The 26,267-nt window shown below is 43.0% G+C and overlaps 1 protein-coding gene across 1 annotated transcript in view; it reads left to right on the top strand.

The window, feature by feature from the left end:
* Positions 1–25,923, top strand: part of LOC134465311 (NACHT, LRR and PYD domains-containing protein 12-like) — a 44,743-nt gene extending 18,820 nt beyond the window's left edge. The window contains exons 7-11 of the mRNA XM_063218928.1: positions 18,621–18,794; positions 20,155–20,328; positions 20,473–20,646; positions 22,550–22,723; positions 25,746–25,923. Of these exons, the coding sequence (XP_063074998.1) occupies positions 18,621–18,794; positions 20,155–20,328; positions 20,473–20,646; positions 22,550–22,723; positions 25,746–25,923 (874 nt within the window). The remainder of the gene's footprint in view (positions 1–18,620; positions 18,795–20,154; positions 20,329–20,472; positions 20,647–22,549; positions 22,724–25,745) is intronic.
* Positions 25,924–26,267: the final 344 nt, after the last annotated feature.

The following is a 26,267-nucleotide window of genomic DNA, read 5'->3' as shown; positions in this document are numbered from 1 at the left end:
GAATGTGGCTATCTGAGATGTGTCTGTGTAGTTCTTTTTTTGCAACTTTCTGTGAAAGGTCATCGCCCACATTGGGGGACATTTTATTGTGAGCTGTGTTTTGATGTTGGATGTGATGTCTGAAGCCTCTCTGCCAGGGATTAGTAAATAAGTTTTGACACAGGCAAGGTTTTTTTTCTGATAGTTCCATCGCAGGCCATGACCATACTTTATTTAACTTCAAAAAATGAACTACATTCCGTTTCCAATTTAATTTTGCTTCATAAACTGATGTCCCCACAGAGGTGTGAACACAGAATATTAAAGGCTTGGAGGCTGAATATGCAAACAGCAGCGAGATCTTGATGCAGTCATTCTCGGTCCAGTGCAGCAGAAGTTTTTGTCTCTATTTCCATTTGCAGGGAATACCACTGGAGATGTGGGACACAAATTGTTGCATCTACATCAACTGTCATTTGTCACAATAAAATTAATTGTGAGAGACGGGGGACGTGTCATGATTGGTTGCCACAGGGGTTTGTTGGCCCATTTGAAGGTGATTATGCAGAGATAAAGCAGAGGAAAAGCGCTGGAGTGCTTCTGTGCGGTATTATAGTAGGCAAGACTAAAAGCTTTCTGAGATTGTGCTTATGAGATGAAATGCCAGACTCCTGGGACATCCTTTCCTCTCTATCCCTGTTTATTCATTGTCAGGTTCTGTGGACATTTTTTGTTTGTTGTTCATTTATCTGGCCACTAGATGTCACCATCCGTCTTTGTATTTTCTGTTTTACCCTTTGCATTTGGTTACACTTCTCATCTTGCAATTTGTTAATTGAATGTACAAGTACAAGTACATGTTTATATGGAGTATGAAAGATTTTATGGCAGAGATTTTTTTTTGTATTTTTTGGTAGATAAGTGTAAAATGAAACATGTACAAATTTGGCAACTGCTAAACCTTTATATGATGCCAGTCCACTCCCTCATACATACAAATAACAGATAAAGTTATTTCTTACAACACAGTTTTCTGTTAGAAATATGTCAAATGAAACATGCAAAGTTCTGGCAACTGCTAAAGTTGTAAATGATGACAGTCCTTCATAGAGTATCCAGGCAAATGTCAGATAATAATAATAATAATAATACTTTCGTTTTATATAGCGCCTTTCAAAACACCCAAGGACGCTTCACAGAGTGTTGTGTTGGAAAGTGTGAGTGTGTGTGTGCGTCAGTGTGTGAGCGTGTGTGTGAATGCATGTAAGTGAAAGTGCTTGTGGAACTAGCAGCCATAAGCCTCCAGGAAGAGATGTGTCTTAAGGTGTTGCTTAAACATGGCCAGTGAAGGGGCATTCTGGATGTGGTCGGGCAGATTGTTCCAAAGAATGGGAGCAGCAACATGGAAGGCTCTGTAAGATGTAATTCCTTAACGACTCAGGCTATGACTACACTGGGGTGCGTTTCTCGAAAGTGTAGTTGTTTGCCAGTTAGCAACCTGGGTTGTTGTCAATGGAAAATTGCATTCCAAACAACAAAGTAGCTAACATAGTTAGCAAGTATGGTTTTGAGAAATGCACCCCTGGTGCTCTACCCCATCCTCCTCCATGACTCAGGTACCCTGAGCATGGTGCTGTCCTACCACGCTGCTCCCTTGGGGAGCCACTGGGGGCTACCCCCTTTAATGAGTGAGGTATCACTTTGCTTTAATATCATTCAAAAAACATTGAAGGCCATCATAGAACACTTATATGATATATATAAAATATATATACATTTCACACAAAATAATGTACACATTATTTGTAAATGCCATATATAATTTGTACTGTATGTATAATAGTTTTACTTAATACTTTGTATGAGATATCACTGAAGGGGCCACTTTCATACATGATATTTATATTTTTTATACAATATTTTACAAGGATTTGCCATCAAGACAGTGGTAAGTTCTTACAAGTTCTGAACACGTTCTTTTCGTAAGGAATGTGTATTAATTTTATATATATTTTCCGTATGGGTAATGCAGGGGTTGAGGAGAGGGGAAAATGCAGGAGTGCTTCTGTGTGGTATTACAGTAGGCAAGACTAAAGGCTTTCTGAGATTGTGCCTATGAGATGAAATGTATGACTCCTGTGACATCCTTTCCTCTCTATCCCTGTTTATTAATCATGTCTATTGTTCTGTCCACTGTGATAAGGAAGAAATCAAGGGAGGACAGTATGGGTGTTAAGGGCTATATGTTCATGGGTCTGGAAATGTGAGATAAAGTTTGGGGAGGTGTATGCATTGATATTGTGGCCAGTGTGTTGTTCTGTGCTGTGGTTTGATGGGGTGGTAGCATTAGAAAGTGAGACACTGAATATCTGGACAGCCTGGGGAGGTGTATGCATTTATATTGTGGCCAGTGTGTTGTTCTATGTATGCATTTACTGTACATGTATATTGTGACATTAGGACATGGTGTTTACAGTACAGCTGGGAATGTGGGATATTGGAGAAGGGATATTAGTAGTAGTGTTGTATGTTAATCTGTTATACCAGTGTGTTGGTCTATGTAAGGATTTAGTACAGTACATGTATATCGTGACATTACGACATGGTGTATACTGTACATTATAGTAGTGGTGTGCCCTGCCCTTGCAATTCGATTCCATTACCATTTGGGAGGTAACGATTCCACTCAAATTGATTCAATCCAATTATACAATGCATTGCTATGCATTACATTTCTACTGAAAGCAAGGGAAACATTTAATTAGTCATGAGGCAAAACAAGCAGTCAGATACTGACGAACATTGTATTGGATGTTGTATGTATCAGCCGTTTGCAATGCTTTGAAGTGCTTTAATTTCATTTAAAGTTAATTTACTGTGTAAATGCCCACGGAAGTAATTGAAACTTGAAAAAAAATATGCCACATTGATTATGCCATTTGCCGAATCGATTATTGCAATGCATTGCCAAATCAATTATTGTTGACAGCACTACTGTACAGCTGGGAATGTGGGGTGGGATATTGGAGAAGGGATATTAGTAGTGGTGTATGTTAATCTGTTATGGCAGTGTGTTGTTGTTTACTGTGGTGTGATGAGGTGGTAGCATTAGACAGAGACTAGATGACTGGTGAGGTGAGGAAGGCAGGGTCTGTGGAGGGAATGGAACTGGAGACTATCACTACAGAGCAGAACCCTGAGCAGACTGCACTCCAGCCACCATCTTCATCAATAGTAGAGCAGATTAAAGGCCTTTTTTAAGAGAATCGTTCACTTTGGTATAAAAGCATGATATTTGGCTAAAATACTCTCCAAGGGTTACTTTTTGGAAAAAAAGCGCTGGCCACGCAAAAAATCAATATGGCGGCCATTTTTCAAGATGGCCGCCACTGATACGGAATGATTAGTGTAAAACCCATTAACTTTGGTTTAAAAACATGAAATTTGGCTCAAATATTCTCTCAGGGTAACTTTTTAGTAAAAAGCACTGGTCACACAAAAAAATCAATATGGCGACCATTATTCAAGATGGCCGCCTTTTCTACTATCGGTTAGTGTAAAAGCCATTTACTTTGGTATACGAACATGAAATTTTGCTGAAATACTCTCTAAGGGTCACTTTTAAGAAAAGAAGCACTGGCCACGCGAAATTTCAACATGGCACCCGTTTTTCAAGATGGCCGCCATTGCTACTAAACGATTAGTGTAAAAACCATTTACTTTGGTATTAAAACATGAAATTTGTCTGAAATACTGTTTGAGGGCCATTGTTTTGGAAAAAAATGCATTGGCCATCCAACAATTCAATATGGCGGCCATTTTTCAAGATGGCCTCCATTGCTCGTCAATAGTTGGTGTAAAAGTTGTTTACTTTGGTATAAAAACATTTGTTTTGGCAGTAATACTCTCTGTGGGCCACTGTTTTGGACTGTTTAGATATGCCTTGCTTTTGTATTAAGTAAGTGTTAACTAATAGTTAAGTAAGGGTACAGTTAATAGTTAAGTAGCTATTAGGTAATACTTAACTAAGGACCTTAATTAACAATTACTTAATACAAAAGCAAGGCATATCTAATGATTAAATAATACCGAAATATTGTTGTCTGTAGATTGCGTACCCATCATGCACTGCACTTCTTTGAGCTAATATTCTCAAACATTAACTTCATTATCACAAAGGAATGGTTTAGTTTCGCTTCAAAACTATTACTCTTCATAATATTCTGCATTTATTGTAGGGTTTTTACCATTAAAATTAATAAGTGGTGCATGAAAAAATGACATCTCATCACCCCACCATCATTGAGAAATGTACGTCCAATCCTTGCTATATAATGGCTCCTGTTGCCACAATTACAGTGATTTGAATGAGTGAAAACTAGATGTCACAGTAGATTAATTACTTAACTATTAGGTATGCTCAGCCAACTCTATTATAAGGGTCCCAAACAGCAATATCTATCGATTAATTAACCATTAATTATCCGCAGCCAACTCTAATATAAGGGTCCCAAACAGCAATTTCTATCTATTAATTAACCATTAGTTATCCTCAGCCAACTCTAATATAAGGGTCCCAAAACCCAATATTTATGTATTAATTAACCATTAGTTATGCCTTACTTTTGTATTAAGTAAGTGTTAATTTTGGTCCTTAGTTAAGTATGACATGATAGCTACTTAACTATTAACTGTGCCATTACTTATCTATTAGTTAAATAATAATATGCAATTAACTTGTAACACAAGGTAATAGTTATCTAATAGTTAAGTAACTGCTTGCTAATGTTTGACATATGCATTAAGTAAGGGATAATTGACGACACGGTGTGCGTATAACAGGAAAAATAATACACACCTAGGTGGTGATGCGGCCGCGAAGCGGAGTGGCCGTTACACCTCGGTGTGCATTATTTTTCCTGTTATACGCACACCGTGAAGTCAATTATCCCGCTTATACCACGGTTGCCACACTGTCTGAAATTTATTTGAGGCATTATTTCGATGCTATAATGGCTAAAACAAAGGTTTTATGTAGAACTAATTCCTTCCGCCACAAGAAGCTTCTTTTCATAACTTTCTGGCGAACTGCCGTTGCTAATTCTAAATTGAAGGTTGCTACGGCCAAGACACCGTTGATAGTTCTATCGCATTCGGTTGTCAAGTCAAGAGCCAGTCGTTAATTCTATCGCATTTGGTTGTCAAGTCGGTCGCCTCAATGTTCTACCCATTCGATATATGGGCGCGTCTGACTTGCCAACTAGACCATGCTACAGTTGGCATGATTCCTACACATGTACAGATCTCAATAGATTAAAAAAATACCCCGCGCATCTTGGCGACATTCTAACTGCCTCACCTCGCCATTAACTTCATCAAAACAGGCACCTCGTCAATGTGCTCTCCTCCCATAGGAAACTCCCCTTGATTTATTTTCCACTGCGTTCCCATAGTTAAGCCTATTGATCCGAAAATATCCCATACTTTTCACAAGTTACGCTACTCTCTCAACTGATAAACGCTACAGCCGCAGGAAACATCTCCTCTCGCGGGGAAGAAACGCCCACGTGAAACGGGCGTCCCTTTGCGCAGGGAATCTCTCTCTCTCTCTCTCTCTCTCTCTCTCTCTATCACAAAGTTGACAGAGTGATGGTCAGTTGGTAGAAATAAACATGTTTCAAATTTGATTAGGCCTACTAAGATTTGCTCCAGATTCACTATACATTGCTGGTGTTTCCAGACGCGCGGTGCCACATGTGTCACTTCAGCGCGTAATGCTTGCAACTTTTTTGTGTGTAATTTATGAACGTGCGTGCCTTGGCGCATTGATACACTGGAGTTATGCGGTCAGAAAAGTGACCTAATAGTGGGACTACTTCAGGTGTGCATATATAGACAGTTAATCAATACCCAATTTAGCGCGTCACAATGGGAGATTCCAGACTGCCGTGGTATAATAACAATTAATATGTGTCTAATGTGGAGTTAAGTAATGATTATTAACCCTTACTAAAGTATTAGGTTGTAGATACTTTACTGTTAATTATGGCCCCTTATTTGGAAGTGTTACCCAAAAATTCAATATGGCGGCCATTTTTCAAGATGGCCGCCACTGCTACTGAATGGTTAGTGTAAAACCCATTAACTTTGGTTTAAAAACATGAAATTTGGCTCAAATACTCTCTAAGGGTCACTTTTCAGTAAAAAGCACTGGCCACGCAAAAAAATCAATATGGCGGCCATTTTTCAAGATGGCCGCCTTTTCTACTATTGGTTAGTGTAATAGCCACTTACTTTGGGATACAAACATAAAATTTGGCTAAAATACTCTCTAAGGGTCACTTTTTTGAAGAAAAGCGCTGGCCACGCAAAAATTCAATATGGCGGTCATTTTTCAAGATGGCCGCCACTGCTACTGAATGGTTAGTGTAAAACCCATTAACTTTGGTTTAAAAACATGAAATTTGGCTCAAATACTCTCTCAGGGTCACTTTTTCGTAAAAAGCACTGGTCACACAAAAAAATCAATATGGCGACCATTATTCAAGATGGCCGTCTTTTCTACTATCGGTTAGTGTAAAAGCCATTTACTTTGGTATACGAACATGAAATTTGGCTGAAATACTCTCTAAGGGTCACTTTTAAGAAAAGAAGCACTGGCCACGCAAAATTTCAACATGGCACCCGTTTTTCAAGATGGCCGCCATTGCTACTAAACGATTAGTGTAAAAACCATTTACTTTGGTATTAAAACATGAAATTTGGCTGAAATACTGTTTGAGGGCCATTGTTTTGGAAAAAAATGCATTGGCCATCCAACAATTCAATATGGCGGCCATTTTTCAAGATGGCCTCCATTGCTCGTCAATAGTTGGTGTAAAAGTTGTTTACTTTGGTATAAAAACATTTGTTTTGGCAGAAATACTCTCTGTGGGCCACTGTTTTGGAAGAAGGCCCACAAAAAAATCTACATTTCTACACTACACAAAAAATCAATATGGTATCCATTTTCAAGACGGCTGCCATTGCTAATGCTGTTTTTAAAATTGGTACATATACAGTAAATCATGGTCTAGAATCACATATCCTCTATTCACATGTACAGCTGCAAAGGTCTGTGCAACTGAAACCCAATTTAAAACATATGCATCTTTGCAGCCACACTTGATAGTTTTTCACAATTTTCTGCAATTGTTAGATTTGCAGTCCAGAAGACCTCCCATTGTTTACCAAGCTTTTTCTGTCCACAGTCAGCAGGACTCTCTGCTTTTGGTTGACCTTTGGTTGCTTATGGGCAAACATATCAAATCTAGCTTCATAAATGTGGCTGAACCATCCATCTCTTATGAAGTGCTCTCTGCTGAATGTTGATTTCACTGTGTTGTCTCCATGAATGACCTTTGCTCAGCCACAGTCATACGGTAGCTGAGTTACATGCCATTGATGCATCATCAGTCCCCGATTCTTTTGGTCAAGATGTTCTGCCATGGATGATATTGGCGCAAGCTCTAGCAGATGACCCACACTTCCGTCAAGTTGTTGGCCTTCTAGGGTGAGTGACTAAGTCCAGTCACACAGCAGTCCATTCAGAACCTCCTAAGGCTAAGCTCAGTGACATGAGCTGGAGAAGAGAGATGTGTGCTGTACCGCTAGAGGGTTGATCACGGCAGGTATGTGTATCAGCTGGTGCTCCCGAAATAGTTCTGGAAGACTGCACTAGAGGGTGTGCATGATGAGGTTGGGCATCTATGTAGGTGCAGAATGAGCCCTATAACTTGCCCGTGCCCAGTTTTTTATGGCCTGGCATGGCCAATGACATCAAAGAAAAGTGCTTGAGGTGCCATGTACCCACTGGAGCTCATCTGCATGGACTACCTCTTTGTCTCTGGAGCAGACAGTTGTGACACACAAAACATCTTTGTCATCACTGAAAACTTTATAAAGTTCTCAGTAGTAGTACCCACATGAGACCAAAAAACATTCAGTGGATTGGGGATGAGCATTCATCCTGCAGTCGAATGTGGTGCTTTATTACAGTGGTGGGACACTGTTGACATCTCTTCCAATGCTCAGGGATAGGTGAATCCTCAAGTTTGAATCTGAGTAGCCCCGAGGCGCACAAGGAGCATGTTGGCTGGGATCAAATGAGGTGACACATTGGGTTAATGATATCGGTAAGGACACTGTGGTCAGTCATGTTGCAAAGCACGATGGGCAGGGCCAGATTAAGATGGACTGGGGCCCCTAGGCTACAGTTTGACAGGAAATGTCGCTGCAAAACTAAATGGCCAGCGTCATTCCAAGCTAGAAATTAAGAATAACATATATGGAGACAAATCTCAATACTGCCTCTTGTCACAATTCTGTCCTCCACACTCCCCCCTTTAGCTAACTGGATCCCCCTGGCAAGTGGGGGCCCCTAGACTGTAGCCATAACTAGCTTGTGGGTTAATCCAGCCCTGAAGATGGGAAATTTATAGTTTGTAGCAACAGTACACCACCTGGCAATTGACAATGTTCATGTGGTCCAGTCTTTCCTAATCCAACAAGGCCAGTGGTGTATAGCTTTTGATGAGCCGGTATGGTGAGAGCTTTGCGACCCCATAGCCTGACAGTGTGTGGGCGCTTTGTGTTCTCATAGCCTTAGGCAATAGCTGCCATCAGAGTGAGCTCGGAAAAGGGATTTCAAACCAATTTTTTGAATGCAGTCTTGGTGGAGATGGTCAAGGACATTGGTGCTAATCTTGAAAAATTGCTGCCATATTGAATTTCTGTGTGGCCACTGTGCCTTTTTCCAAAACAGTGGCCCTCAGAGAGCATTTATGACAACTTTCATGTTTTTATACCAAACGAAACGACTTTTACACCAACCATTTAGTAGCAATGGCCGCCATCTTGAGAAATGACCGACATATTGAATTTTTGGGTGGCCAGGGTCTTTTTCAAAACAGTGCCCCTCAGACAGCATTTCAGCCAAATTTTATGTAACAGTAAATGTTTTTTGCACTAACCATTTAGTAGCAATGACGGCCGTCTTGAAAATAGGCCACCACATTGAATTTTTTGCTTGGCCAGTGTTTTTTTTTTCTAAAAAGTGACCTGTAGAGAGTATTTCAGCCAAATTTCATGTCTTTATACCAAACTAAAAGGCTTTTACACTGACCATTAGTAGCAGAGGCGGCCATCTTGAAAAATGGCTGCCATATTGACTTTTAGTGTGTCCAGAATTTTTTTTTCTAAAAAGTGACCCTTAGAGAGTGTTTGAGCCAAATTTCATGTTTTTAAACCAAAGTTTTACACTAACCATTCAGTAGCAGTGGCGGCCATCTTGAAAAATGGCCGCCATATTGAATTTTTGCGTGGCCAGCGCTTTTTTTCTAAAAAGTGACCCTTAGAGAGTATTTTAGCCAAATTTCATGTTTGTATCCCAAAGTAAGTGGCTATTACACTAACCCATAGTAGAAAAGGCGGCCATCTTGAAAAATGGCCGCCATATTGATTTTTTTGCGTGGCCAGTGCTTTTTACTGAAAAGTGACCCTTAGAGAGTATTTGAGCCAAATTTCATGTTTTTAAACCAAAGTTAATGGGTTTTACACTAACCATTCAGTAGCAGTGGCGGCCATCTTGAAAAATGGCCGCCATATTGAATCTTTGGGTAACACTTCCAAATAAGGGGCCATAATTAACAGTAAAGTAGCTACAAAATAATACTTAAGTAAGGGTTAATAATCATTACTTAATGCCACATTAGACACATATTAATTGTTATTAATGCATTAGTAAGCAGTTACTTAACTATTAGATAACTATTATGTTGTGTTACAAGTTAATTGCATATTATTATTTAACTAATAGATAAGTAATGGCACAGTTAATAGTTAAGTAGCTATCATGTCATACTTAACTAAGGACCAAAATTAACACTTACTTAATACAAAAGTAAGGCATAACTAATGGTTAATTAATACATAAATGTTGGGTTTTGGGACCCTTATATTAGAGTTGGCTGAGGATAACTAATGGTTAATTAATCGATAGATATTGGTGTTTGGGACCCTTATAATAGAGTTGGCTGAGCATACCTAATTGTCAAGTCTAACAGCACACATGGGATTCCACGCTTGAAATGGAAGGACTGGGATGGACACAGGATTCCACTCGTTGTCTTTTTATTGACTTTCAGTGGTGTTTTGTCGTAGACACAAAAGGTGAAAAACCTTTCAACAAATAAGCACAAAATGAAAATAATTAAACAAAGTGCATTGGTCTCAGTCAATTTTTAAACACAACACAAATGTACATTTTACCCAACGTCAATGGCAAAAAGGCAACAAAAGGTGAGTATCAGGTAAGTATATTTGAACCATTTTGAGCTACAATTTTAACCATTCTACAAGGTAAGTACATGTAAACCATCAAAGGGTAAGTATGTTAACCGTTTTTAATCATTTTACAACGAGGAGGTAAAATTAGCCATTTCAGACAAATTGGTAATTAACCAGGTTGAGATGTTACCGAACAAGCATCCAACCGGAAGAAGTTGCATAAACTAACAGAAATACTGAGTGATCAGTTTACTTTCAGCCATGAGCCATTTGAAGTAGGCTATGCTTTACAAACTGCATGTTTTCCTGCACATAAATAACGAAGGAAACAAAATGAGAATGCGACTAACGTGATTAGGCGTGACACATGTCTGCGACATGAAACAAACACTGTACCCACAGACAGCAGTGATTAGGCCTACTCTTTACATCAAACACAGTTAATGAAACAAACATTGTCATGCTTCACTGTGCAGATACATTTACAGATAAAACAGTGTCCATAGCTCACCGGTAGCCTCTGTAGTCCTTATTCCCCATGTGGTGTGAAGATTCTTTCATGAACTTTATTTTGCACACTTTTACTGCAGCCAGTCTATGCTGCAACCACTCCTGCTGCTATTTTGCCACTGAGAACGCCAACTCCGCGTGTCTTTTGTCCAGACAGACAACTAATTACGGGCAATCAGTGCAGTAATGGAATTCACCTGTTCAGCAAGGAAGCGCACCACGCATCTCAGCGTAGCAACGAATGGAGCATGCACCTGTCAATCAAGCGAGCCCGACCCCAGCCACCGCTTGACGCAACACCTCCCACTCGATCTTGCTGTGTCGTTACACTGGAAGATCGCCCTCAACAGGCGAGTTGGTTTCTGGTGACTGAGGATGACCATGAGGCGTGGTGCAGTGTGGTGCAGTGTAGTGCGACATATTCTGTGGTGCAATGTGGTACCACCAGGACCTGTTTGAAGTCTTCACTTAGCTGGTTGGGGACGGGAGAGGTCCCAGCTTGGGCTGGAAACAGAGGCCTCCCACCCTCCACACATCAGGAACTGGTGGCCTGGTCTCTGTTGTCGATGGTCCTTGCGGTTGTTTGTGAGGATGACGCCCTCACGCAGCCAGGCACATCTTGAGGCACGCAATTTCCCCTCCGCCGATGCAATTTTGCTGAATGGAGGTACTACCTCCCACTTTTCTTCATCCCCTCTTTTGGCATGCAGAAACCCCTTTGCCGCTCTACAAGTCCATGCCTTTGTCCAGACCAGACGTCTTAGACGGCTGGGGTGCCTTTCGTCCAGCTGCTGGACTGCTGCCACTGGACCATTCCTGGAAATGGACTGGGCACTGTCCCGGACTGCAACAGCAGAGAATGCTTTCCTCTGCACCTTGGCGACACCATCTCTTGCTCTTTCAGCAGTGTCTTCCGTTGACCTCTTCGGCCGCTCCCCCTCAGGAAGCTGAGGGAGCTGCGGACCGGACTGCCATCGTTCACTGCCATCAGGGAAGGCGATTGCACCTGGTCGCTCGAATGGGCCTGGTGGTGAGCGCGTCCTGAGGAGTCTGACTTGACTCTGCTCTCTTCTGGTGAGTGGATGAGTTTGTTCTTGCCACATTGGGATTGACTTGGTCTTCTCATCTCTCGACCCGCTCCTCCCACTTTGATCCATGCAGACCCTGAGCTTCACAGAGAATTCTCCTCCTTGCAGGGTCTGATTGGCGTTAAGCGTGAGGGTTTTCTGTTGGGCGAGGTTTTTGTGAGAAGCAAGTCTTGATTTTGGTAAGTCTTCTCTCACCATCTCCCTTTCGTCGGCCAGCGTATCCTCTTTGCTGCCCCTGCATCTTCGTCCAACAGCTGCGCTGATGCTTTCCCATTTCCACCACTTCGGGAATTCGCTAGTGGCTATGTTGGACTGGGATCTGGAATGTCTGGGAGGTTGGCAGGAGACTGGGACTTGGGAAGTGAGTTCAATGTATTTGATGGTGGCAGTTTGCATGGATCTTGCAAAGTGGGTTTTGGAGGTATGGGCTGCCAAGGAGACTTCTTCGAAAAGGCCTGGATGTGTGCCTCCGATGGTCTTTCCAAGCGGGCCGTCCCACAACACCAGGTCACCAACAGAACGGATCTTCTGGGGTACCAGCTGCCCCTCTTTGTGGCTGATGAGAAGTTGGATCTCCTTTGGTCTTGCCAGGTCTTGAAGGGCGATGTCTGGGAAGATCTTCTGTAATGTTTTTGCCGGGACATGTCTATGAACGTCTGCAATTTTTTCAAGTCCATAGCAGAGCAGTTGATGCGCTATGATTGTCCCGCTTGGGGTGCTGACACGTATCTTCAGCAGGTACCGCTTTGTTGCAACAGACACCCTCATGCCTCCAACGCCATGAACCACCAGTGTGACGTCTTCACTTTGCAGATTCAGATTTCTTGCAGCTTTGTGCGTTATGTAATTGGTGTCTGATGCCAGATCGATGAGGGTACCGATGTTTTGTCCATCGCTGGCGGTGACGTTGAGGAGCATCAGAAGGACTGGATTCTCTGTGAGGCCGTATTCTTCAAGGAGGCCTCGCTCACCAGAACTGGAGTTGAAGGTCCTGGATGCGATGTGGCAGAAGGCATCTCGACACTGCTCCGCCATCTCTCGAGTGAGTTTGGAGAGGAACTGCTTCTGTGGTTCAGTGAGTCTTTTGGCCGCCGCCCTCGCTGGACTGGTGTTGGGTGCCCTCTGGTACTGAGGTCTTGCTACTGGACAGAGGAGGTAGTGATGTTGGTCTTCGCACTCTGGATTGCTGCATACGTAAGTGGTTTTCCAGCAACTCTCACCAGTGTGGACTTCGAGGCATTTTCTGCAGGCACCGATTCGTTGTGCTGCATCCTCCTTTTCCACTGGCTGCATGCTGGTCCTGAACTTTCTACAGAAGTACAGCTTTCTCCTATGCTTTGGGTCACCGCAGACACCGCACCCTGCTGCATCACTGTTGAACGTCGCCGCAGGGCCGATGGTGGTCTTTGTTCTGGCTTGCTTCAGAACCATGGTCCTGTCCTTGGAGGGTTGAACACCGTCTTTGAGCTGGTCCAGTTGTTCGTAGATGGCTTCCTGGGACTTTAGGTAAGCCAGCAGCTTGTCAAAGCGGTTACGATTGGTCACAGCGTTATTTTCTGCAGCAGCGTGGGTGAGCCAGTCTTTTTTGAGTGTCTCTGGCAGCTTGCCCTCAATGGATTTGGTAACGATGGGGTTCTTAATCGCCTCTGCATTGTCCAGATCGTTTAAGTCATAAAGAGCCTTCTCAACTGTTTGGATTAGCTCAATGACTTCTCTTGGCTGACCGGCTTTGACTGCAGGAGTTGCTTGCAGATCTTCGATGATCTCGAGAGCGATGTTGGTCTGGTTTCCGAAACGATTGTCAAGGACCCTGAAGATCTCCTTCGCTGTGCTGTAGGTCGATAGATGCAAGTTTTCTGCCAGCTTCTGGTCGATGCTGTCCAGTAGCTGGAATTTCTTGACCTCCTTCGATCCTGTAGGTTCCCCTTGCCTCTGAAGAGCTTCCCACTCCTTTTTCCACCTGTAGTAGCTGCGTTGGTCTCCAGCAAACTTTGGGAGGGCTGTAGCTTTCAACTTGATTGCTGGCACTGGCGCTGTACGGTGGGCAGTGGGTTCTTCTTCCGCCTTGATCTTCGCTGCCTTTATAAAGGCGGCCTTTTGTGACACCAGCTGGGGAAGTTGCACTTCGAGCTCCATCATGCGGCGATCAGTGTCTTTCTTTTCTGCCGCAGGAGCCCAGCGATTCCAGTCGTTGTGTGCCTCTCTTGCCTTCAGCACCAACCTCTCGAAGTGCTGTAGCATGAAGTCATAACCTTCCAGGGTCACGTCAAGCTGGGCAGAGGAGACCTTCTTGAGCTCGACTTCAGCGTTGTGTAGAGCCAGGGCCAGCTCCATTTCCCCGTGCCCCCAGAGTGCTTGTTGGATCAGGAGCTTTACTTCTTTGGTCTTCTGCTTGCAGTACTCCTCTGTCTTTTCCAAGTCTGCTTTCTTCTCTGTGCTCAAGTCCTCCACTGTGGCTACGTCTGCTTCAGTCATGTAGGCTGCCTCGACGTCATCATTCGCCTCCATGACTCTGGAGCACTCTGATGTGAGCTTGTTGAAGTGTTGTTTTAGCTCCTCCATGGTCATCTCTGGGTAGGTTTGCGAGACGGGAGAAAAGTCTTTTGGCTGTGGTGCGTTCAGTCTTCAGCTCGTCCAATGACGTTGCCATTTTTTTTTCAATGATTTTGTATCACTTTGTGAATCTTTTTTTTGTCACTTTGTGAATCTTTTTTTGTCACTTTGTGAATCTTTTTTTTGTCACTTTGTGAATCTTTTTTTTGTCACTTTGTGAATCTTTTTTTTTGTCACTTTGTGAATTTCTTTTTTTTTGCCACTTTGTGAATCTTTTTTTTTGTCACTTTGTGAATCTTTTTTCACTTTGTGAATCTTTTGTCACTTTGTGAATCTTTTTTTTCACTGTGATCTTTTTTATTATTATTGTTATTTTTTCATTGTTTTTTTTTTTTATTATTTATTTTTTCACTCGTGATAATTTTTTCTTTTTCACTAGTGATATATATTTTTTTTCACTGATATTTTTTTCTCAGGTGACTTCAGGCGTTCTTCTCCAGGCCCCCAGGTGAAGTGGCTAGGCTTCTCCCTCTTTTGGGTTTGTGGCGCGATGGAGTTTTCTTTTGCCCTTCACCGGCGGCAGCAGCAGGCGGTTGTGGTCAGCAAAGTGATGCGCTTGTTTGGTTGCGAACAACTGCAGACGGCTCTTGACAGGCGATTCTCTGGCAGTCGTCGTTGGTGTCCACTGTAGCGGTGTTCCACTGTAGCGGCGGTTTTTCACTGTCAAGTCTAACAGCACACATGGGATTCCACGCTTGAAATGGAAGGACTGGGATGGACACAGGATTCCACTCGTTGTCTTTTTATTGACTTTCAGTGGTGTTTTGTCGTAGACACAAAAGGTGAAAAACCTTTCAACAAATAAACACAAAATGAAAATAATTAAACAAAGTGCATTGGTCTCAGTCAATTTTTAAACACAACACAAATGTACATTTTACCCAACGTCAATGGCAAAAAGGCAACAAAAGGTGAGTATCAGGTAAGTATATTTGAACCATTTTGAGCTACAATTTTAACCATTCTACAAGGTAAGTACATGTAAACCATCAAAGGGTAAGTATGTTAACCGTTTTTAATCATTTTACAACCAGGAAGTAAAATTAGACATTTCAGACAAATTGGTAATCAACCAGGTTGAGCTGTTACCGAGCAAGCATCCAACCGGAAGAAGTTGCATAAACTAACAGAAATATTGAGTGATCAGTTTACTTTCAGCCATGAGCCATTTGAAGTAGGCTATGCTTTACAAACTGCATGTTTTCCTGCACATAAATAACGAAGGAAACAAAATGAGAATACGACTAACGTGATTAGGCGTGACACATGTCCGCGACATGAAACAAACAATGTACCCACAGACAGCAGTGATTAGGCCTACTCATTACATCAAGCACAGTTAATGAAACAAACATTGTCATGCTTCACTGTGTAGATACATTTACAGATAAAACAGTGTCCATAGCTCACCGGTAGCCTCTGTAGTCCTTATTCCCCATGTGGTGTGAAGATTCTTTCATGAACTTTATTTAGCGCACACTTTTACTGCGGTCAGTCTTTGCTGCAACCACTCCTGCTGCTATTTTGCCACTGACTAGAACGCCAACTCCGCGTGTCTTTTGTTCAGACAGACAGCTAATTACGGGCAATCAGTGCAGTAATGGAATTCACCTGTTCAGTGAGGAAGCGCACCACGCATCTCAGCGCAGCAACGAATGGAGCAGGCACCTGTCAATCAAGCGAGCCCGACCCCAGGCACCGCTTGACGCGACACTAATAGTTAAGTAATTAATCTACTGTGACATCTAGTTTTCACTCATTCAAATCACTGTAATTGTGGCAACAGGAGCCATTATATAGCAAGGATTGGACGTACATTTCTCAATGATGGTGGGGTGATGAGATGTCATTTTTTCATGCACCATTTATTAATTTTAATGGTAAAAACCCTACAATAAATGCAGTACAATGCAATACAAAAGCAAGGCATATCTAATGATTAAATAATCTCGAAATATTGTCGTCTCTAGATTGCGTACCCATCATGCACTGCTCTTCTTGGAGCTAATATTCTCAAACATTAACCTATTATCACAAAGGAATGGTTTAGTTTCGCTTCAAAACTATTACTCTTCATAATGTTCTGCATTTATTGTAGGGGTTTTACCATTAAAACTAATAAGTGGTGCATGAAAAAATTACATCTCATCACCCCACCATCATTGAGAAGTGTACGTCCAATCCTTGCTATATAATGGCTCCTGTTGCCACTATTACAGTGGTTTGAACGAGTGAAAACTAGATGTCACAGTATATTAATTACTTAACTATTAGGTATGCTCAGCCAACTCTATTATAAGGGTCCCAAACACCAATATCTATCGATTAATTAACCATTAGTTATCTGCAGCCAACTCTAATATAAGGGTCCCAAACAGCAATATCTATCTATTAATTAACCATTAGTTATCCTCAGCCAACTCTAATATAAGGGTCCCAAAACCCAATATTTATGTATTAATTAACCATTAGTTATGCCTTACTTTTGTATTAAGTAAGTGTTAATTTTGGTCCTTAGTTAAGTATGACCTGATAGCTACTTAATTATTAACTGTGCCCTTACTTATCTATTAGTTAAATAATAATATGCTATTAACTTGTAACACAAGGTAATAGTTATCTAATAGTTAAGTAACTGCTTACTAATGCTCAACATATGCATTAATAACAATTAATATGTGTCTAATGTGGCATTAAGTAATGATTATTAACCCTTACTTGAGTATTAGGTTGCAGCTACTTTACTGTTAATTATGGCCCCTTATTTGGAAGTGTTACCAATTTTTGCGTGGCCAGCGCTTTTTTTTTTTTCCAAAAAGTGACCCTTGGAGAGTATCTGTACCAAATGTCATGCTTTTATACCAAAGTGAACGATTATGTTACTAATCTACTCTACTACAACCAGAAGAGTCTAATCAGATACAGACTCTAGTCCATCTTCTTGATGAGGTGGTCGCATTAGAGAGAGACTTGGTGAGTGATGAGGAAGGCAGGGTCCATGAGTGGGTATGGAACTGGAGACTCTCACTACAGGGTAGAACCCGTAGCAGACTGCACTCCATTCTGGACAAGGCCAGCCACTCCATGCACACAATCATCATCAGTCTGGTCAAGGCCAGTCACGCCATGCACATCATCATCATCAGTCTGGACAAGGCCAGCCACTCCATGCACACAATCATCAATCAGAGGGGTCTGATTAGCTAAAGACATAGAGGACTGAAGTGCACGATCCCCCTGCCAGTCCATCTCCTACAGGACAGGCAGGTTACAGAGGTCATTTGTCCCCAAGGTCATACAGTTGTTTAATGCCACACATCATAGAGGACTGAAGTGCATGATTCCCCTGCCAATCCCCTTTACACCTTGTGGAGGCAGCTAGACCCAAACCTCCCAAATGCCCCATCCAGGATGATCACTGCACTAAGGGACACTCATAGCACTGGATAATCCACATCCAAGACACTTTCAATACAGTATTTACACAGAATACAGAATCTACACTTCCAATACAGTATTCATTTATTTACCACATGGCACCTTATCACATCAGATCACCTTCTACCCCTTAAGACCTTTTGGACTATTTTTAATTAAACTCTATACCATATAGTATAATGTATTACACTAGGCACTAGGCTACACTATAATACTGGTTAACAATGCTGGCCATTCTAATCTAGTATTTAACTACCTTAAGGCACGTTTGCATAATTTTTGGTTACATGCACAGCTGTGTAATATGTTTCATGTAGCATAATGTCTGTACAATATTTTAAATTATACTTTATTTCTATATGATGTATTGCACTGTATTAAACTATGCACTAACCTATATTATAATACTGGACAGCAATGTTGGTCACTCTAATCTATTTGACTACCTTAAGGCACTTAAGGTACTTTTGGATTACATGCACAGCTGTGTAACATGTTCGATCTATCATAATGTCTGTACAATAAGGTCATATACTATATGCATTTGTGTGCCTGTTTGATTTGTCTTTGTATGTGACCCTGCGTACGTTTGTGCCTCTGGAAGGTTGGTGAGTAGCATTAGTGTGGACGTGTGTGAAATTAGTGATTCTTCTGTTGTTTCTGTAGGTTGTTGAAGAGTGATGCTGCTGAACAGGCCTGTGCCTATCTGACTTCAATTCTACATGAAAACCCTTTACTGCTGACAGAGCTGGATCTGAGTGGGAAGATACCAGGAGACTCCGGAGTGAAGCAGCTCTGCGCTCTACTGGAGGACTCACACTGCAGAATCAAGACACTCAAGTTAGTTGTTTGAATTTGATAATTACAACTTCTAATACAGAAACCATGTTCTATGTACTGTATGTGTGACATGAGAACAGAAATCAGCATTCAGCAGATATGGCCATATAGTATTGGGGCGATATTGTATGATGTACACACATATACACACATGCACACACATACACACTTAATACACAGTACTGTGAGAAATGACTAGATTAACCCCAATGTATTGTGATTGTAAACAAATCTGAGAATGTGCTTATTATTGAGGTGGGCTGTTGTTTTGATTAATACATTTACTTCTTTCTACATGGACACTTGCTGCACCATTAGGCCTACATCCTCCAGTTGGCATAGTAACCATTACATCCTCCAGTTGGGATAGTAACCATGACATCCTCCAGTTGGCATACTGTAGTTTCCATGACATCCTCCAGTTGGCATAGTAACCATGACATCCTCCAGTTGGATATGAATAGTAACCTTGACAACCTACAGTTGGCATAGTAACCATGCCATCCTCCAGTTGGATATGAATAATAACCATGACATCCTCCAGTTGGATATGAATAATAACCATGACATCCTCCAGTTGGATATGAATAGTAACCATGACATCCTCCAGTTGGCATAGTAACCATGATATCTTCCAGTTGGATATGAATAGTAACCATGCCATCCTCCAGTTGGCATAGTAACCATGACATCCTCCAGTTGGATATGAATAGTAACTATGACATCCTCCAGTTGGAATAGTAACCATGACATCATCCAGTTGGATATGAATAGTAACCTTGACAACCTACAGTTGGCATAGTAACCATGACATCCTCCAGTTGGATATGAATAGTAACCATGACATCCTCCAGTTGGCATAGTAACCATGACATCCTCCAGTTGGCATAGTAACCATGACATCCTCCAGTTGGATATGAATAGTAACCATGACATCCTCCAGTTTAGTTTAGTTGGGATGTGAATGCAGGCTAACTAATACAGTAGTGCTAGTGTTTGGATCCTATGTGGGTGTATATAAGAATGTTATCAGAGGACTGTAGATGGGGGGGTTACAATATTATTCTGATTTGCAGCTATTATATGGGGCATGAAAATATGTAGACAATGTATTTTGTTTATCCTTGAATGTTGACTGCTATATTAATAACAGTAGTGGTATAAGTGTGTCAGTCAGTAATGTTTTCTTCCAAACGGTTTGATCTTATACTTTTTGTTTGTATTTATCAAATCAAAGTAATGAAATGCATATATTACCGTGCATTGGTTGTTACAGTCCAACAGCAGTGTGAATTTTGTGCACCTCCTGTTACCCCCCCCCCCCCCCCACACACACACACACACACACACACACCTCCAGGCTTGACTCCTGCAGTATAACAGAAGAGGGCTGTGCTGCTCTGACTTCATCTCTGGCATCGAACCCCTCACACCTGGGAGATCTGAATCTGAGTTGCAATAAAATAGGAGACTCTGGGGTGCAGCAGATATCTACTCTACTCTTGAATCCAGACTTTAAACCATGGAGACTGTGGTAAGCAAAGCAATAAAGATGCATCAGACTACATTGGCTACTACTACTATAGTCATACTATGTGTGTATGGACTGTCTGCATGTGTCTAAGTAACTGAGGGTGGCCAACTGTGATCTCCCCTTACTTCTCCACTTCCTTTCCAGGCTGGAGTCCTGCAGTGTAACAGAAGAGGGCTGTGCTGCTCTGAGTTCAGCGCTGATTTCAAACCCCTCACACCTGACACGTCTGAATCTGGATAAGAATAAACTAGGAGACTCTGGAGTGAAGACGATATCTACTCTACTCAGGAATCCAGACTTTAAACTACAGTTGATGTGGTAAGTAAAGAGACAAATAGTGTGTGATGCATCAGACTATAGCCGTAATGGAAAACTTTTACAGCTAGCGAGTGTGTGTGTGTGTGTGTGTGTGTGTGTGTGTGTGTGTGTGTGTGTGTGTGTGTGTGTGTGTGTGTGTGTGTGTGTGTGTGTGTGTGTGTGTGTGTGTGTGTGTGTGTGTGTGTGAGAGAGAGAGAGTTGGGTTGAACAGCAGCTGGTGTGTGTGTCCATTCCAGTGTGCTTGTGTTTAGTCGACTCGTGTGTATGCACCTGCATGTGTGTGTGTGCACCTGTATGTGTGTATGAACTTGGCTGCTTGTCTCCCATCCCTCTATGGCCCGGCGTATACTGTACTTGCTGCAGGATACACACATGCGTGCATGAACATGTTGCCATGTGTGTTTTATATCAGTTTATGGTAGCATTGCTGCAGAGTGCTCAGACAACACTTAAGTAAATATGTCGCTCACAGCAAGCATATCCTGGGCCTATCTCTCAATCCCTGTGTGTGTGTGTGTGTGTGTGTGTGTGTGTGTGTGTGTGTGTGTGTGTGTGTGTGTGTGTGTGTGTGTGTGTGTGTGTGTGTGTGTTTCTGTGTGTCTTACAGTGATTGGGTGTGTGTGTGTATGTGTGTGTGTGTGTGTGTGTGAACCAAGCTAAGTGTGTGTGTGTGTGTGTGTGTGTGTGTGTGTGTGTGTGTGTGTGTGTGTGTGTGTGTGTGTGTGTGTGTGTGTGTGTGTGTGTGTGTGTGTGTGTGTGTGTGTGTGTGTGTGTGTGTGTGTGTACACTGTGGACATCTACGTAAGTGTGTGTGTGTGTGTGTGTGTGTGTGAACCCTGTGGAAAGCTAAGTGTGTGTGTGTGTGTGTGTGTGTGTGTGTACACTGTGGAAAGCTACGTAAGTGTGTGTGTGTGTGTGTGTGTGTGTGTGTGTGTGAACCCTGTGGAAAGCTAAGTGTGTGTGTGTGTGTGTGTGTGTGTGTGTGTACACTGTGGAAAGCTACGTAAGTGTGTGTGTGTGTGTGTGTGTGTGTGTGTGTGTGTGTGTGTGTGTGTGAACACTGTGGAAGGCTAAGTGTGTGTGGCAGCAGGCTATTACACTATTAGTCATCATAGAACAATTTCATTCCACATTTACAGTCATTCTATTAGTTCTATTATTATACCCCAACTGGGACACTCCAACTCCCATTGTCATTGTGACTCAGCACTCCACAGCACACAAGTGTTCACTGCACACACCAGAATTGCATGTATGCCCCACCTGTGAAAGGGGGCAACCCCCAATGACGCCACTGGGGAGCAGTGCGGCAAGACGGTACCATGTTCAGGGTACCTCAGTCATGGAGGAGGATGCGGGATAGCACTGGTTGATTACTCCGCCCATCAACCTGGCGGGTCGGGCTACAAGTCTGACGCCGCTTATCCACGACTGCCCACTCATTCATTGTCTTAACTGCAGTTGTGCAGAATGTGTGCGTGTGTGTGTGTGTGTGTGTGTGTGTGTGTCTGTGTCTGTGTCTGTGTCTGTGTCTGTGTCTGTTTCTTACAGCGTGTGTGCGTGCTTGCGCTTAGCCTGATGTGCGTGTGCAGAATGTGTGTGTGTGTGTGTTTCTTACAGCGTGTGTGTGTGCTTGCGCTTAGCCAGATGTGCATGTGCAGAATGTGTGTGTGTGTGTGTTTCTTACAGCGTGTGTGTGTGTGTGTGAGAGCTTGCGCTTAGTCAGGTGTGTGTGTGTGTGTGTGTGTGTGTGTGTGTGTGTGTGTGTGTGTGTGTGTGTGTGTGTGTGTGTGTTTGTCTGCATGTGTGTAATTAACAGATGCTGCCCAAATTGTACAATGTCTGTCACGTTCATTCTCTGACCCCCCCCCGCAAACCCCCCCCCCCCCCTCTCTCCCTCCAGGCTTGAGGACTGCAGTTTAACAGAAGAGGGCTGTGCTGCTCTGACTTCAGCGCTGATTTCAAACCCCTCACACCTGACAGAACTGTCTCTGAGTAATAATAAACTTGAAGACTCGGATGTGAAGCAGATCTCTACTCTACTCAGGAATCCAGACTGTAAGCTACAGACACTGGCGTAAGTAATGACATCAAAGAGTGTGTGAGGAAGCACATTAAACACTATTATAGTTCATCATGGAAACAATATGATGGTGTGTGTGTGTGTGTGTGTGTGTGTGTGTGTGTGTGTGTGTGTGTGTGTGTGTGTGTGTGTGTGTGTGTGTGTGTGTGTCTGTGTCTGTGTCTGTGTCTGTTTTGGGTTGAGCAGCAGCTGATGTGTGTGTCCATTCCAGTGTGTGTGTGTGTGTGTGTGTGAACTTGGCTTCTTGTCTGTCATTGTCTCCCATCCCTCTATGGCCCGGGGTATACTGTACTTGCTGCAGGATACACACATGCGTGAACATGTTGCCATGTGTATGTTATGTCAGCTTTGCATGCAGTAGGACACCTGACACAAGGCACACGGTGCAATATGGAGCATTGCTGCTCAGACAGTACTCTAGTAAATATGTGCACTCGGTCACACACAGTTGTGCACACACAGTCACGCAGGAAGCATAACCCAGGCCTACGTGTGTGTGTGTGTGTGTGTGTGTGTGTGTGTGTGTGTGTGTGTGTGTGTGTGTGTGTGTGTGTGTGTGTGTGTGTGTGTGTGTGTGTGTGTGTGTGTGTGTGTGTGTGTGTGTTGCCAGATCCAGCTCAACGTACCAATGAGTGTTTTAGTACTTGGTGGGTATTACATCCCTCCCTACCAGTTTTCGTTTCATAGCAAATGTCTTTAAAGGAACAAATATCCTTAAATGGTCACAGGCAGGATTAAAAGGTAAGTAATGACTGTTCTGAGTCAGCTGATGCTATAATGAGTCATTAGTTAGTGAATGGTGACTCTCCAGACCACTTTCACACTCTGCTGTCAGAATTCCCCCACATGGAACTTTTAATGGAGTCGAATGAGCATCATGGGGATAAAATCTCATGAGAAAAACTGACTTCACGTGCTGCTGGAGACATAGCGGTATTCACATTTGTGTTGATTGTTGGTACTCTGAGATGAAAAACATTAACACCGCGAGGGGACTTAAACAGCATTTGTTTAAATTGTTGTGTAGATTTTGAGACAGCCATGCCGCAGGCACCCTGCAAACTCACACAAACGGCAGAGGATGACTTTAAGTTGATATGTATATTCCTTGATATTACAGGTAATTCCTGTGACTCATCAGAAGATATCATGTGATAGTTTGCTACACCAGTGTATTAGCCATTTATTTGGAGGTGGGGGCTCCTCATCTGTTAAACTGGTAGTAGGGGGTGGTGCCTGGTTGGTTAGTTTTCACCTTGTACTAAGTTTTCAGTTAGGCAGGAAACATATGGTATACACCCTGTCCAATGAAGCAAGTAATCACAGACTGTAGAACAGGAGACAACCTGCTCACATACATGAACATAGATGCTCATGGCAGCACGGGGTGTGGGGACCTTTTCAGTGACCCTCATGTGTGGGGACCTTTTCCTATTCAGTGACCCTCATGTGTGGGGACCTTTTCCTATTCAGTGACCCTCATGTGTGGGGACCTTTTCCTATTCAGTGACCCTCATGTGGGGGGGGGCCTTTTCCTATTCAGTGACCCTCATGTGTGGGGACCTTTTCCTATTCAGTTACCCTCATGTGTGGGGACCTTTTCCTATTCAGTGACCCTCATGTGTGGGGGACCTTTTCCTATTCAGTGACCCTCATGTGTGGGGACCTTTTCCTATTCAGTGACCCTCATGTGTGGGGGACCTTTTCCTATTCAGTGACCCTCATGTGTGGGGGACCTTTTCCTATTCAGTGACCTTCGTGTGTGTGTGTGTGGGGGGGGGGGGTTCCTATTCAGTGACCCTCATGTTAACTCTCTGCTAAGGTGTAGAAGGGACTCCCCCCTCTGTAACATGGATACAAACACAGTGGGCCACAGACTACCTCTCAGTCTCCACTCCCTGGGCCAGAACCAGTTGTTAACTCTTTGGTGTCGGAGGGACTCCCCTCACTGGAATGTGTACATACACACAGTAGACCACTGCTTAGTCTGAATGGTGGTCCCTGGGTCAGAACCAGTTGAAACCTCCTGGTCTAAGTAACAGAAGGTGCCAAAACAATGTCCTGCTCTCTCTGTCTCTCATTATTTACCCTTCTACCTCCTCTTCTTTATCTCTCCCTCTCTCTCTCTCTCTCCAGGCTTAACTCCTGCAGTATAACAGAAGAGGGCTGTGCTGCTCTGACTTCAGCGCTGATTTCAAACCCCTCACACCTGACAGTGCTGTATCTGAGTAAGAATACACTTGGAGACTCGGGAGTGAAGCAGATCTCTGCTCTACTCAGGATACCAAGCTGTAAACTACAGCAACTGGTGTAAGTAATGACACCAAAGAGTGTATGAGGAAGCACATTAAACACTATTATAGTTCATGGAAACAACAAGATGGAATGTGTGTGTATGTGGCAGCAGATGATGTGTGTGTCCATTCCAGTGTGTTTGTGTTTTCAGTGACCCTCATGACATGTGTGGGGACCTTTTCCTATTCAGTGACCCTCATGTGTGGGGGACCTTTTCCTATTCAGTGACCCTCATGCGTGGGGGACCTTTTCCTATTCAGTGACCCTCATGTGTGGGGGACCTTTTCCTATTCAGTGACCCTCATGTGTGGGGACCTTTTCCTATTCAGTGACCCTCATGTGTGTGTGTGTGTGGGGGGGGGGGGGAGATTCCTATTCAGTGACCCTCATGTTAACTCTTTGCTAAGGTGTAGAAGGGACTCCCCCCTCTGTAACATGGAGACAAACACAGTGGGCCACAGACTACCTCTCAGTCTCCACCCCCTGGGCCAGAACCAGTTGTTAACTCTTTGGTGTCGGAGGGACTCCCCTCACTGGAATGTGTACATACACACAGTAGACCACTGCTTAGTCTGAATGGTGGTCCCTGGGTCAGAACCAGTTGAAACCTCCTGGTCTAAGTAACAGAAGGTGCCAAAACAATATCCTGCTCTCTCTGTCTCTCATTATTTACCCTTCTACCACCTCTTCTTTATCTCTCCTTCTCTATCTCTCTCTCCAGGCTTGAGTCCTGCAGTATAACAGAAGAGGGATGTGCTGCTCTGACTTCAGCGCTGATTTCAAACCCCTCACACCTGACAGTTCTGGGGCTGAGTAATAATAAACTTGGAGACTCGGGTGTGAAGCAAATTTCTGCTCTACTCAGGAATCCAGACTGTAAACTACAAACACTGGCGTAAGTAATGACACCAAAGAGTGTGTGAGGAAGCAGAATAGACACCATATTATAGTTAATCATGGAAACAGTAAGATTGTGTGTGTGTGTGTGTGTGTGTGTGTGTGTGTGTGTGTGTGTGTGTGTGTGTGTGTGTGTGTGTGTGTGTGTGTCCATAGTGTGCCTACCTCCACAGCACTACTACACCAGGGCTATTCCCTGAATACGTGATCCACTACACTACCGGTAGTTTGATTACCTGAATACGTGGTCTTTCCCATTGTGCTTCCTGGACTGTGCACCTAGGGTGGCGTGTCCCTTCAAAACAGACGTTTGTGTATGTCAATACCAGTGGTTGTGTGCACATAT

Source organism: Engraulis encrasicolus, chromosome 2 (genome assembly GCF_034702125.1).
Source record: "Engraulis encrasicolus isolate BLACKSEA-1 chromosome 2, IST_EnEncr_1.0, whole genome shotgun sequence".
NCBI lineage: Eukaryota > Metazoa > Chordata > Actinopteri > Clupeiformes > Engraulidae > Engraulis > Engraulis encrasicolus.
This window is presented reverse-complemented; position numbering and strand designations above follow the sequence as displayed.